This window comes from Pagrus pagrus, assembly GCF_965226575.1.
Source record: "Pagrus pagrus genome assembly, chromosome: 24".
NCBI lineage: Eukaryota > Metazoa > Chordata > Actinopteri > Spariformes > Sparidae > Pagrus > Pagrus pagrus.
Window position 1 is genome coordinate 2,477,614 of NC_140206.1, and position 15,426 is coordinate 2,493,039.

At 44.8% G+C, this 15,426-nt stretch overlaps 2 protein-coding genes across 2 annotated transcripts in view; both read left to right on the forward strand.

Moving 5' to 3' along the window:
• The window catches only part of LOC311252955 (uncharacterized protein), a 290,895-nt gene that overhangs the window by 158,281 nt on the left and 117,188 nt on the right, over positions 1–15,426 (forward strand). The window lies entirely within an intron of this gene.
• LOC311253486 (uncharacterized protein) lies at positions 5,542–7,566 on the forward strand. The gene is made up of 3 exons (XM_084347501.1): positions 5,542–5,984; positions 6,103–6,224; positions 6,569–7,566. Exons 2-3 carry the CDS (start codon positions 6,153–6,155, stop codon positions 7,049–7,051), a joined length of 555 nt encoding a protein of 184 aa, XP_084203627.1. The 5' UTR covers positions 5,542–5,984; positions 6,103–6,152; the 3' UTR covers positions 7,052–7,566.

Here is a 15,426-nt window from a genome sequence, read left to right on the forward strand (position 1 = left end):
CATCCAATAACATAAAGATGAAGTCATGAATCCAAAAAGAGGTTTGTGTGTGTCCTCACATGTTGTCGTCCTCTTTCACACACACCAACATCCTGTGGCTCTCAGTGTGTGAGGAGAGTGGCAGAGGTGAAGAGGTTCAGGAGAACAGGGAGAAGCAGGCCTGATGGACATATTGTGTTTCTGTGTATGAGTCATGTCATGTCCATGTCTGCATGCTGAAAGAGGATGTGCTGCTCTGACCCCCCTCCTCCTTTCAGGGTGGAGCCTGCTGGAGTCCGATGGTTGACACCAGGTCTGAGGAAGTGTGAGTGTGTTTTTACTTTGATTCAGCTTCACACTGTGACATCACTCAGTCACATCTGTGATGTCATCACCACACTGATGATACATTAATAACTGCAGCTGTGTTGTGTCTTTTTCTCTCCATCAGATTCCTGTGAGCTCACAGTCGACACAAACACAGTCAGCAGACGCATCAAACTGTCTGACAACAACAGGAAGATGACAGATGTGGAGGAGGATCAGTCATATCCTGATCATCCAGAGAGGTTTGAGACCAGGTGGCGTCAGCTGCTGTGTAGAACTGGTCTGACTGGTCGCTGTTACTGGGAGGTCGAGTGGAGAGGAAATGTTTCTATATCAGTGAGTTACAGAAGAATCAGAAGGAGAGGAGACAGTGACTCTGTGTTTGGACTGAATGATCAGTCCTGGAGTCTGTGGTGCTTTGATGGTTGTTACTCTGTCTGGCACAATAACAGACAAACACACATCTCCTCCTCCTCCTCCTCCTCCTCCTCCTCCTTCTCCTCCTCCTCCTCTCGTAGAGTAGCAGTGTATGTGGACTGTCCTGCTGGCACTCTGTCCTTCTACAGAGTCTCCTCTGACTCACTGATCCACCTCCACACCTTCAGCACCACATTCACTGAACCTCTTTATCCTGGATTTGGGCTCAACTGGTCCAGTTCTGGTTCCTCCTCAGTGTGTCTGTGTGGTGTTTAGTCTGCAGAGTCTCCTCCTGTCACAGAAACATTGTCAGTGCTGAACAGTTGAGTCTGTACAGGATCACAGTCACATCAATCTTTCAGCTTCTTGTAATAAATTCATCAGTGAACTTTGTACAAAATGATTCAAACTGATTGTAAAGATTGATGGTTTCCTCGTCATCAATGATTCTGATCTGCACATTAAAACTGAGACATCACTTCACTTTGTTCTGCACTTGTTGTATTTGACAGTCGTCAGCATGAAGCTGGTGACTCACAGAAGGACTTTAACAGGCAGCCGCTGTAAAGACTTTAAAACAGGCGTAACATGCGTCTCCTTCTGGTCTGAGTCAGCAGTCGTGCAGCAGGATGTTGAATTAGCTGCTTTCATCATGTTTCTGTGTGAGTGCTACGTGTTAGCTAGCTACAGACTGCAGCTAATGTTAGCTAGCTACACACTGAATGTTGGCTAGCTACATATTGTAAGCTAGGTGTAGAGCAGAGACACTGTTAGCTAGGTGTGGAGCAGAGGCACTGTTAGCTAGGTGTAGGGCAGAGGCACTGTTAGCTAGGTGTAGAGCAGAGACGCTGTTAGCTAGGTGTAGAGTGGCAACATTGTTAGCTAGGTGTAGAGCAGAGGCACTGTTAGCTAGGTGTAGAGCAGAGGCACTGTTAGCTAGGTGTAGAGTGACAACATTGTTAGCTAGGTGTAGAGTAGAGAAACTGTTAGCTAGGTGTAGACCAGAGGCACGGTTAGCTAGGTGTAGAGCAGAAGCACTGCTAGCTAGGTGTGGAGTAGAGAAACTGTTAGCTAGGTGTAGAGTGGCAACACTGTTAGCTAGGTGTAGAGCAGAGGCACTGTTAGCTAGGTGTAGAGTGGCAACATTGTTAGCTAGGTGTAGAGTAGAGAAACTGTTAGCTAGGTGTAGAGCAGAGGCACTGTTAGCTAGGTGTAGAGTGGCAACATTGTTAGCTAGGTGTGGAGTAGAGAAACTGTTAGCTAGGTGTAGCGCAGAGGCACTGTTAGCTAGGTGTAGTGTGGCAACATTGTTAGCTAGGTGTAGAGTAGAGAAACTGTTAGCTAGGTGTAGAGCAGAGGCACTGTTAGCTAGGTGTAGAGTGGCAACATTGTTAGCTAGGTGTGGAGTAGAGAAACTGTTAGCTAGGTGTAGAGCAGAGGCACTGTTAGCTAGGTGTAGCGCAGAGGCACTATTAGCTAGGTGTAGAGTGGCAACATTGCTAGCTAGGTGTAGAGTAGAGAAACTGCTAGCTAGGTGTAGAGTAGAAGCACTGTTAGCTAGGTGTAGAGTAGAAACACTGTTAGCTTGGTGTAGAGCAGAGGCACTGTTAGCTAGGTGTAGAGTGGCAACATTGTTAGCTAGGTGTAGACCAGAGAAACTGTTAGCTAGGTGTAGACAGAAACACTGTTAGCTAGGTGTAGAGCAGAGGCACTGTTAGCTAGGTGTAGAGTGGCAACATTGTTAGCTAGGTGTAGAGTAGAGAAACTGTTAGCTAGGTGTAGAGCAGAGGCACTGTTAGCTAGGTGTAGCGCAGAGGCACTGTTAGCTAGGTGTAGAGTGGCAACATTGTTAGCTAGGTGTAGAGTAGAGAAACTGTTAGCTAGGTGTAGAGCAGAGGCACTGTTAGCTAGGTGTAGCGCAGAGGCACTGTTAGCTAGGTGTGGAGTAGAGAAAGTGTTAGCTAGGTGTAGAGTAGAAACACTGTTAGCTAGGTGTAGCGCAGAGGCACTGTTAGCTAGGTGTAGAGCAGAAGCACTGCTAGCTAGGTGTGGAGTAGAGAAACTGTTAGCTAGGTGTAGAGCAGAGGCACTGTTAGCTAGGTGAAGAGTGGCAACATTGTTAGCTAGGTGTGGAGTAGAGAAACGGTTAGCTAGGTGTAGAGCAGAGACACTGCTAGCTAGGTGTGGAGTAGAGAAACTGTTAGCTAGGTGTAGCACAGAGGCACTGTTAGCTAGGTGTAGAGCAGAGGCATTGTTAGCTAGGTGTAGAGTGGCAAAATTGTTAGCTCGGTGTGGAGTAGAGAAACGGTTAGCTAGGTGTAGAGCAGAGGCACTGTTAGCTAGGTGTAGTGTGGCAACATTGTTAGCTAGGTGTAGAGTAGAGAAACTGTTAGCTAGGTGTAGAGCAGAGGCACTGTTAGCTAGGTGTAGAGTGGCAACATTGTTAGCTAGGTGTAGAGTAGAGAAACTGTTAGCTAGGTGTAGAGCAGAGGCACTGTTAGCTAGGTGTAGCGCAGAGGCACTGTTAGCTAGGTGTAGAGTGGCAACACTGCTAGCTAGGTGTAAATCAGAGGCACTGTTAGCTAGGTGAAGAGTGGCAACATTGTTAGCTAGGTGTAGCGCAGAGGCACTGTTAGCTAGGTGTAAAGTGGCAACATTGTTAGCTAGGTGTAGAGTATAGAAACTGTTAGCTAGGTGTAGAGCAGAAGCACTGTTAGCTAGGTGTAGAGTATAGAAACTGTTAGCTAGGTGTAGAGCAGAAGCACTGTTCGCTAGGTGTAGAGTAGAGAAACTGTTAACTAGGTGTAGCGCAGAGGCACTGCTAGCTAGGTGTAGTGTGGCAACATTGTTAGCTAGGTGTAGAGTAGAGAAACTGTTCGCTAGGTGTAGAGCAGAGGCACTGTTAGCTAGGTGTAGAGTGGCAACATTGTTAGCTAGGTGTGGAGTAGAGAAACTGTTAGCTAGGTGTAGAGCAGAGGCACTGTTAGCTAGGTGTTGCGCAGAGGCACTGTTAGCTAGGTGTAGAGTGGCAACATTGTCAGCTAGGTGTAGAGTAGACAAACTGTTAGCTAGGTGTAGAGCAGAAGCACTGTTAGCTAGGTGTAGAGTAGAAACACTGTTAGCTAGGTGTAAATCAGAGGCACTGTTAGCTAGGTGAAGAGTGGCAACATTGTTCGCTAGGTGTAGAGTGGCAACATTGTTAGCTAGGTGTGGAGTAGAGAAACTGCTAGCTAGGTGTAGAGCAGATACACTGTTAGCTAGGTGTAGAGTGGCAACATTGTTAGCTAGGTGTAGAGTAGAGAAACTGTTAGCTAGGTGTAGAGTGGCAACATTGTTAGCTAGATGTGGAGTAGAGAAACGGTTAGCTAGGTGTAGAGCAGAGGCACTGTTAGCTAGGTGTAGATTAGTGGCACTGTTAGCTAGGTGTAGAGCAGTGGCACTGTTAGCTAGGTGTAGAGTGGCAACATTGTTAGCTAGGTGTAGAGCAGAGGCACTGTTAGCTAGGTGTAGAGCAGAGGCACTGTTAGCTAGGTGTGGAGTAGAGAAACTGCTAGCTAGGTGTAGCGCAGAGGCACTGTTAGCTAGGTGTAGTGTGGCAACATTGTTAGCTAGGTGTAGAGTAGAGAAACTGTTAGCTAGGTGTAGAGCAGAGGCACCGTTAGCTAGGTGTAGAGTGGCAACATTGTTAGCTAGGTGTGGAGTAGAGAAACTGTTAGCTATGTGTAGAGCAGAGGCACTGTTAGCTAGGTGTAGCGCAGAGGCACTGTTAGCTAGGTGTAGAGTGGCAACACTGTTAGCTAGATGTAAATCAGAGGCACTGTTAGCTAGGTGAAGAGTGGCAAAATTGTTAGCTAGGTGTAGAGTGGCAACATTGTTAGCTAGGTGTAGAGTAGAGAAACTGTTAGCTAGGTGTAGAGCAGAGAAACTGTTAGCTAGGTGTAGCGCAGAGGCACTGCTAGCTAGGTGAAGAGTGGCAACATTGTTCACTAGGTGTAGAGTAGAAACACTGTTAGCTAGGTGTAGAGCAGAGGCACTGTTAGCTAGGTGTAGAGTGGCAACATTGTTAGCTAGGTGTAGAGTAGAGAAACTGTTAGCTAGGTGTAGAGCAGAGGCACTGTTAGCTAGGTGTAGAGCAGAAGCACTGTTAGCTAGGTGTGGAGTAGAGAAACTGTTAGCTAGGTGTAGAGCAGAGGCACTGTTAGCTAGGTGTAGAGTGGCAACATTGTTAGCTAGGTGTGGAGTAGAGAAACGGTTAGCTAGGTGTAGAGCAGAGGCACTGTTAGCTAGGTGTGGAGTAGAGAAACTGTTAACTAGGTGTAGTGCAGAGGCACTGTTAGCTAGGTGTAGAGTGGCAACATTGTTAGCTAGGTGTAGAGCAGTGGCACTGTTAGCTATGTGTAGAGCAGAGGCACTGTTAGCTAGGTGTAGAGCAGAGGCACTGTTAGCTAGGTGTAGAGCAGAGGCACTGTTAGCTAGGTGTAGAGCGAGGCACTGTTAGCTAGGTGTAGAGCAGAGACACTGTTAGCTAGGTGTGTCATATACGGCAGTATAATTGTGCTTGCGCATATACTAGTGTTATACGAGTTTTGTATATATACCTGTGTGTTGACCGGTGTTCAATAAAGCTACAGCGAAACTGGAGAAGCCTCCTTCACAATCATCTGCTATCCAATAACACTGATAAAGAGAAAATGACAGTAACATCCTCGCCACGCCCCTCACTGACCACCAGTGTTGGGTGTAACGCGCTACAAAGTAACGCCTTACTGTGATCAGATTACTTTTTCCAGTAACGAGTAGTGTAAGGCATTACTCTACTGAAAATAGTAATCATATTACAATTTTCCAAGCTCGTTACTTGCGTTTCATTGCTAGTAGCAACACACAGAACAGAAGGGAGGGGGAGGGGGCGTGAATGGGTCAGTGATTGGTTGGGGTTTGGCACGAGGTGTCATTTACCATCACCGATTGGTCGCCAGCCGGCACCCGCAAGGACAGATGGGAAAAAATGGAAGAGTCAACAAGCCCGGAGCATGCTGCTGCAAGCTCGTGTTCTGAAGACGGTCCCAGCTGCAAAAAGCCACTTTGGACGGGTGGAGATTCAGTCATTATTTTCAATATGTGCAGCGAAAGGAAAATCACCTCGTAGTGCAGTGCACACTTTACGTGGGGAGAAAGCTGCTCTCCACCGCTTCTAACACCACCTCCAACTTGAAAAAGCACTTGGAGCGACAGCACGGACACGTAAAGCTGATTACAAGGTGAGATTAAGTATACGTAGGTTCCTGTTAACCTATGGCTTCTTGCCTTTCCTTTTTTTTTGACTGTTGAACATTTGAATCAAACAAGTAATTCTTGATTCATATTCATTGATTCCAGGTGAAAACGATTGCTTTTATGGCAATCTACTACCGACACTGGAGGCTCTGATGTCAAAGACCCTGGCTTTGCGTGCCGGCCTCTCCCAGATGACGGTAGATCTGCCTGATGTCATAGTGCAGGTAGATCGTGTGTGTGTGTGTGTGTGTGTGTGTGTGTGTGTGTGTGTGTGTGTGAGACTTACTGACTGTAACTTTGTGTGATATGAGAGAAACCTGTCAGATGCACAATTGCACATCCCTCCACTATCACAGATGCTGTCAGATGCTTCCACGATCACAGTTTTCTAAACTCCACACTGAAATGAGCTCTTAGAGAGTGTAAGATTTGTGTACTGGTACTGTGTTTCTGAAGACCTGGTATAGTCAATATGCCTGTTGCATCATCCACCTGTCAACTCCTTCCACAGGAAAGCGTGTTTTGTCCTCTTAAAGAGAAACATCTCATTTTGAAATCTCTTTCTCAGGCCGGCAAAAGCCGCTTTGCCTCTGTTTTGGACAGCAGGGAGGCTCTCCTGGCTGCTGTCACTCTGCCGAAGTTTAAGATGCGGTGGCTGAGGGAAGAGACCAGGAGAGAGGCCCTAAGGACTCTGCTGGTAACAGAGTGTTGTGCTTCCCCCGTGGCTGCCCCCAACAACGAGGAGCAGGAGGTCAGGCCTCTACAGCTAAGTCCAGCCTCCAGCAGCAGCGAGGATGACTTTTCTGTGTTTGAGGGAGAGCAGGATTCAGGATCTCTTGGTCCTGAAAGGGAGGTGATGGACTACCTGAAGTCTGGGTCAGAGATGGGGTTCCTGGACAACTTCCCCAGAATTAAGAACCTGTCTTTAAAATACAATGCGGCACCAGCATCCAGTGCTCCGGTAGAGAGGCTATTCAGCCTGGGGAGCCTTGTTCTGACTCCGAGGAGGAGCAGGTTGGGAGACGAGCGTTTGAGAGACTCCTCCTTATGAGGTATAACCACTGCTCTGACGAGAATTACAACAAATAAGCTGACACATTCAGAAGTTCATATCTTGCCCCAGAAAGATGCACTACAGTAGTTGGAAATGCCAACTGTATTTTCATTGATGTGTTTTGAGGCTATTGTATGTGCTTTAAGTAATTTCAACAACCTGCCTCTCCTCTGCGCTGTGCTTTGCTGTTGTTTTTGACAGTTTACCTCTCCTCTGCACAGTGCTGGTAAGGCCAGTCTTTTTTATTTATGGATATATTTTTTGAGGAAGTTAATATTTCTTTGTTTGTACTTGTTATAAATTGACAATCAAATTGATTGATTGTTTGCACTAGACAGTGTTTATTAAACATTAAGGAAGTTAATGTTTGTTTGTACTTGATTGCACAAGTACACTTGTTTGTACCTATTTGCAGTAGACAGTGTTTGTTAATTGAGGGAGTTAAGCAGCATACCTGCACCAGTATTGGCAGGGCCAGTCTGTTGTTGGCGTAATAAAGACCCTCAAGAAGACTCCTCCTGTGTCTGTTCTCCTTCCATCTTATGCATCTCAGGCAATTTTAGAGTAAGTAGAAAAAAAAATGTAACGAGTAATATAACCAGTTACTTTCTCCAGGGAGTAATATAGTAATGTAAGGCATTACTATTTTTGAGAGTAATATGTAACGTGTAATATATTACTTTTTTAAGTAGCGAGCCCCAACACTGCTGACCACAGAGCGATCCATATAAGCATCCAGTTTAGTGCGTCTGATACAATCCGCAGATCTGCTACTGGAAATGAAACAGTTCCCTGTTGAAGCAGGAAAAGGTTCAGACTGACATGATTCATTTAATCACTCGTTTTTACAACGAGGCTAAAAGGGAAAAATCCTACAACACTAACTGGGAACTACTTAAGTTTGAGTCAGGAAAAGTCTTCAGACAGTAAACAGGAGCATTTATTGCCAAAGCTAAAAGAGCAGAAGAGAAAGTCACAAGTAAAACGTCTTCTTCTTATCAGAGACCCCCGGTGAAGCTTCAGAGGAGGACGAGCTGCTTCTATCGGACCTCCAGAACAAATCAGACGAGTTGTATGGACAAAAAGCAGAGGAGCCTTTGTCAGGTCCAGGGAGAGATGGCTGGAGGAGGGGAGCAAAGTCCTGCCGACTGTTTCCCTCCTGAAAAATACCGATCCAAAACCAATCCCATCCATAATTTAAATATTAATGGGCTCGTTACTGATGACGAGAAATCAATTGCAGACTTCTGTTCGAGATTTTATAGCAGTTTATACAGCTGACAATCTAATGAAGAAGCCACCAGTCAGTGTGTAAACTCAGTAAATCAGGTGAGAAAGATTGATCTGGCAGGTACAGATCAGTGTGACGCCCTCTTACAGTGGCAGAGGTCACTGATTCCATCGCTCTGCTCAGAAACGATAAATCTCCGGCACTGACGGTTTAACTGCAGAGTTTTATAAAGCCTTCTCAGATCAGTCAGCCCGTTTTTACTGCAGGTTTTTACGGAGAGTCTAGAGAACGATGCCCTTCCTCCTGGTCTCACTCAAGGTCTGCTCACATTGATCCCCAAACCTAGAAAAGACGCTTGTTATTGACAGCTGGAGACCCATTTGTCTGCTGAGTAACGATTATAAAATGATGGCGTTAATATTTGCCAGGAGAATTAAAGTAGCTGTTGACACAATGATAGCTGAGACACAGTCGGGCTTTATGAGGAACAGGCACCTCTCTAATAATATCAGACTAGTATCAGATATTCTTGACTACTCTGAGCTGATATCTGAAGACGGCTTCATCCTCTTCTCAGATTTCTATAAGGCCTTTGATGCAACACAACACCGATTTATTTTTCTCTAAAAGACGCCGGTCAGATACCTGTCGCCATTCATGTGATGAAGCAGCTTTCAGAGGCCTCTGGTCTGTCTGAGTATAAATAAATGTGAACTGCACCTTTAAAAGGTTGTAATACACAAACTATTTGCAACATGACGATCAAGGAAGAAGTCACATACTTGGGTGTTCTTGCTGCTAAAGACCATAAGGCGAGATGTCCTTTAAACGTGTCTCCATCATTAAAAAGTCAACACACAGTGAACGAGTGGCTGCAGAGGGACTCATCTCTAACAGGCAGAGTGTTGCTGCAGGCTGAAGGATATCTGGGCTCACATACGCAGCTCTCTCTTCACACCTGGACACGGACATTTGGAAAGACGTTGACAGGAAGCGTTTTGACTTCATCTGGAAAAATCCTGCACATTAGATCAAAACAAGTGTCGTTGTGAGTAATTATGAATCCGGTGGGCTCAACTTTCTGGACTTTAACACACTGAACAAGACTTTTAAGACACATCGGGCTCAGCACGTTGTAAAACACCCTGCTGTCTCAGTGTGGACTTTTATTCCCCACTATATATTCTCTGCTTTGCTGCTCTGAGCTTTGTTTTGAACTGTAATCACAATGTGGACAAACTCCCTGTGAGACTGTCCACTTTCCATAAGCAGCTCCTTTTAGCACGGCCTCTCATTTATCAGCACAGTTTCTCAGCTCACAGGTTTCTGATCTGGAATAACAGATATTCTGCATAAAAACAAGTGGCTCTTTTCTGAGAGTCGGGTCCAGAACCAGGTTTAAATTCAGCAGTAAAAACCTGATTTTGTAGCTTTTCTCCATGAAGTTGTACATTATATGAATTTAATTTCTGGCTCCAGCGACAGAAAGGCAGTTAAACTGTCACCATATGCTCTTTCTCTGCCACTATATAACTTATAAGCTTCTGGCAACATGTTGTTTCTGCTGTTTATATGTGACTTGTTCCTTCATTATCACATGCACATGTTTCTATAAGTCACATCTGAATTATAAACCCCTTTTTGCAATGAAGCTGACGGACCAATCAGAGGCCGGTAAAGTCAGCTGTGAGATGATGTCACAGAAGCTGCTGTGTGACTATTATTCCTGTTTCCTTGGAGGAGACGAGCTCCATTAAAGATCCACTGTTGGACTGTCGGCCACCACGTCCGCTGAGAGTCGATAAAACTGCAGAAATTGATAAACTGCTCTAATTTGAATTGTTTTGATATATGGAGGTATAGAAATCCTGACAAGAGTCAGTTTACATGGCAAACAACAGACTTGAGCAAACAGTCAAGAAGAGATGTTTGGTTGATATCTTCAGTTACGGATGTTTATATTGAACCCTCTGTACTTACAGACCATCAGCTGATAAACATCTCAGTTCATCTTAATAACACAACAGATCAGGATCAAAGTGGAAATTAAATAACATCTCTTAGAAGATAAACAGTTTCTAAGCATAAGTTAACTATTAATGAAAGCTGGAGAAAGGCTAAAGCACTGAACTCCTTCGGAGAGCAATGGGAAGTTTTGACGTATCAAATGAGAAGACTAGCAGCCCACAGAGGGGAAGAAATGGCAAAAGACAAGCGCATAATGGAGGATAATATAACAAAAAAGATCATTATGATGTATGAATCAACAAGATGGAGAAAGTGTGACTACATTACAATCACAACTATCAGATCTGTGAAGATGAAGCGAGGGGGCCTTTGTAAGATCTAGAAGAAAATGGACGGAGGAAGGTGAAAAGAACAAAATACTTTTTCAATGTGGAAAAAAGAAATGCAGAAGCCTCCTCAGTAATTACATTAAACATCAGTGGCCAGATTACAGACAACGCCAGGGAAATATCTCACTTTGTCAAGAACTTGTATGAAAACCTGTTCAAGAAAAAAGTGAATTCATGTGAGTCGCTCTCATGTTTCAGGTCTATAGACGGGGATGTAAAACGAACAGACGAAGAACAGGAAAGCGTGTGATCAGGATGTTACTCAAGAAGAAATCAGTGTTTGTATTTCTAAGTTAAAGGATGATGAGTCTCCTGGGAACGATGGTTTAACTAGTGAGTTTTATAAAATCTTCAAAGAAGAGATTTCAGTTCATGTTTATCAGGAAGCTTTGTCTGTGGGAAGACTGCCGCCATCAGTCTCAAGGCCTCATTACACTGATCCCCAAACCTGGGAAAGACCCAGTGTGTGTTGAAGACTGGAGGCCAATTACTTTAATTAATAATGATGTTAAGTTAGTATCACTTATTTTTGCTCAAAGGCTCAAACACAGTGTTTAACATAAACTGGATGAAGAGATGTCTGCAGGGAGAAAGTAAATGATGGTACATTAAACCAGAACTTATTTTCCAGAAGATCGGGGGATTGAATTTCTTTTAAACTGTTATTACAGTGTTGATAAACTTCCTGTCAATCTGGCAAGTTTTCACAAACAAGCTTTACTTTCTTGGATGTTTTTCAAGAGACGGTTTGACCGAAATATCTTGTTTGTGACGCAGTTATTGAATGAAAATGGACATTTGTACAACTACACTGAGTTTTTAAAAAAGTATGCAACTCCTATTACACCTGAAGAATTTGCCATAATATTCGACGCTACAAGGATGAAATTTTGATTTCAGAGGTGGGGACACAAGTTCTTCTAGTTTTCTATCGCTACTTTTAAGTTCACTGTTCCCTTTTTTGGTTTGAATGGTTGTAAAGCATGTAGCAAAACATTACCACCCAATTCTGTGTTTCACCTTGTTAGTCAACTTCACTCCAACTCAGTACCACAAATTTTACACTTATTTTTGGGATATATGGTAAACAGACGTTATTTCTGCTCCTCCATCTTGTGCTCCTTTACATCCACACATCCCTGCCTGCTGCTGATCCAGCGAAGATAAACATAACAAAAGGTGGAATATCTATGAGCAACTTATACTTTAATTAATTACAATAATGACAACAAATATTGCCAAATAAGCTAGTTTATGTCACTCCCTCCCTACTGTGAGTTCCTGACCCAGCTCATGAACTCTCTGCTTAGTCGCTACTGCTTCTTACCAGTGAAATAATACATTCACACATTCACACAGACTTTTCAGTTCAGCGGCCTCAATATAAAACTGTACCTGGCCAGTTTGCTTCTTTCATCTGACAAAATATAAGATGCATGGTGTTTGAACTGTGAAAGCTCTGATACAGATCATCACCCCGACACTTGTCACAATGCTTAATCTCATGACTAACATGTTTATTCTTTCAACCTCACCTGAGTCTCCAGCTTCTCCTCCTCTACCTCCTCCAGCCTCCTCCTCTACCTCCTCCTACATCTCCTCCAGCTTCTCCTCCTCTACCTCCTCCAGCTTCTCCTCCTCTACCTCCTCCATCTCCTCCAGCCTCTCCTCCTCTACCTCCTCCAGCCTCTCCTCCTCTACCTCCTCCATCTCCTCCAGCCTCTCCTCCTCTACCTCCTCCAGCCTCCTCCTCTACCTCCTCCATCTCCTCCAGCCTCTCCTCCTCTACCTCCTCCAGCTTCTCCTCCATCTCCTCCAGCCTCTCCTCCTCTACCTCCTCCAGCTTCTCCTCCTCTACCTCCTCCAGCCTCTCCTCCTCTACCTCCTCCAGCTTCTCCTCCAGCTTCTCCTCCTCTACCTCCTCCAGCCTCTCCTCCTCTACCTCCTCCAGCTTCTCCTCCTCTACCTCCTCCAGCTTCTCCTCCATCTCCTCCATCTCCTCCAGCCTCTCCTCCTCTACCTCCTCCAGCTTCTCCTCCATCTCCTCCAGCCTCTCCTCCTCTACCTCCTCCAGCCTCTCCTGCTCTACCTCCTCCAGCTTCTCCTTCTCTACCTCCTCCAGCCTCTCCTCCTCTACCTCCTCCAGCTTCTCCTCCAGCTTCTCCTCCTCTACCTCCTCCAGCCTCTCCTCCTCTACCTCCTCCAGCTTCTCCTCCTCTACCTCCTCCAGCTTCTCCTCCTCTACCTCCTCCAGCTTCTCCTCCTCTACCTCCTCCTACATCTCCTCCAGCTTCTCCTCCTCTACCTCCTCCAGCCTCTCCTCCTACATCTCCTCCAGCTTCTCCTCCTCTACCTCCTCCAGCCTCTCCTCCTACATCTCCTCCAGCTTCTCCTCCATCTCCTCCAGCCTCTCCTCCTACATCTCCTCCATCTTCTCCTCCTCCAGCTTCTCCTCCTACATCTCCTCCAGCTTCTCCTCCTCTACCTCCTCCAGCTTCTCCTCCTCCATCTCCTCCAGCTTCTTCTCCTCCATCTCCTCCAGCCTCTCCTCCTCTACCTCCTCCAGCTTCTCCTCCTCCATCTCCTCCAGCTTCTCCTCCTCTACCTCCTCCAGCCTCTTCTTCATCTCCTCCTTAGTTTCACAATAATCATGAGTTTGGATATAAAATCTCATTTGTAATCTGAGGTTTCATTGAGTTTTTCTCTAAATCTTTCATTGTTGGTGTTTTTTAAACACTTGCTGCCTTTCAACATAAAAATAATACATGAAAATAAGTTTCTCTCTTTGGTATTAAATATAAGCTTTTTAAAATCTTTGCATTGTTGAGGCTCTACAGTTGTAATAATAATAATAACAATAATAATAATAATTCATTTGATTCATCAGCACTTTCAGTACAACTCAAAGACACTGAGACACTGAGAGCTGTGTAATTGATGAGGAGGACCTTGAAGTGGACATGCTGCTTTATTGGGAGCCAGTTGCAGGATGGTGGAACTGACACTGTGACTTCTAAAGAAGTCTCTTATGTCCACTCTTCTTTTTTTAGACATCCTGGCTGCGCCTAATTACCAAACACACACACACACACGCACGCACGCACACGGACACCGACTCAAACGTTCATGTGAATGAAGCCTCTGGTGTTACAATCCTTCCAGCTGACGTGACCCAGCAGAACAAACGCCCAACTCACCGCGGCAGATTAATAAGGTTCCTGGGCAGCGAGCAGACCGGTGTGCAGGCGAGGTGGAGAAGAGAAGAAGAAGAAGGAGCGGCAGAGCTTAAACCAAAAAAAAGATATAATTCTCACTTATGGTGAGAAAACTGAAGGGAAAGGAATTGTTTTTGTTCAATCTGTTTATTTTACAAGGACAATATTACATCCATAAATGCAAATGGTCATCAACAAAACACATTTTCATGAATTTAAACCAGAAACCAGATTTTACATGCAGCTGCTAAAAAACATGAAAGACAAAAGCTGTAAGAACCCAGGGTCCGTTTCACAAAGCAGGTTTAGTGGTGTAATATAGTTCTGCCGCCTGTTTTTTGAGAAAATCATTGCAAAAATCAGTCAGTCGGCGACATTAGGAGTTACATTAGGTGGCGACTGTTTTCACTACCATGTCCTTTTGATAATGATCCGTGGATGAAGGTGCAGCATTACTGCGCAGAGGATGGAGATGATCATCAGACCGCGCATAGATGTTCTTGCATTTCCAGACAATTATCTTTTTGAGCGGTACCGTTTCACGTCACAGTCCATCATTTACATACACAACCTGATCCGTCCTTACATTTCCAACATTACCAACCGAAGTCCTGCTCTCACATCCAGCAGATGTTGTGTGTTGCGCTGCGGTTTTTTGTAAATGGGAGTTTTTTATACAACGTCGGAGATGCAGAGCACTTTACAAAAGTAAAGAAAAGTCATGAAAGGGAAATAAATATTTTTATGAATAGGCTTAAAATACATATATAGGTCTAGGCATATTACATTTTATAAAAGCACTTGTGTCTTGGGGGTGAGCTCAGAGGATGAGCTCAGCCACTGGCCTTCCTAAACTCTGGCTCAGGCCCAGCTGCTCCTCTGTTAGAGGTGCGGTGCTGCGCCACCAGCAGCATCTGCTTTCTTTCTGTTGGCTGAGTAAGTCTGTGTTAGTTTAAACAGGCTTAATTATTCAGCAGAACATGATATAGATGAGAAGACATGTATGTGTGTGAAAACAGCATGTTGGAGATAAAACAACTACAGTCAAACAGCCACTTAATATTCACTTTACAATGTAAAACATGATTAAATGAGGTCCCCCGTGAGATTATGCCGAGGTCTCACCTGTTTGAACAATGTTTTTATGTTTCATCTTAAGCTGCTTACACAACGTGCTCAAACTCACCGTATGAGCGCATTAATAAAAAAAAATTAAAAAAACGTGGCCCTCCTCTTCCCTGTTGCCATGGTGACTCGTCCAATCGGGGCTCCATTGACGCTGTCTTTTTATACTTGTGGCGCACGCGCTGAACTCCAGGTGAAACTAATCCGAGTTGATCAAACTCAAATCAGCTGTTCTGGAACCGAAAACTCAGAGTTTCTATCTCAGAGTAGATCAACTCAGAGTTCAAGGTTAGACTCAGAGTTTGTTGAACCTGCTTTGTGAAACGGAGCCCAGGGGGGTATTCCAGAAAGGAGGTTCAACAAACTCTGAGTCTATCCCTGAACTCCGAGCTGACTCACCCTGTGAAGTGAAACTCTGAGTTTTCAGTTCCAGAACAGCTGATC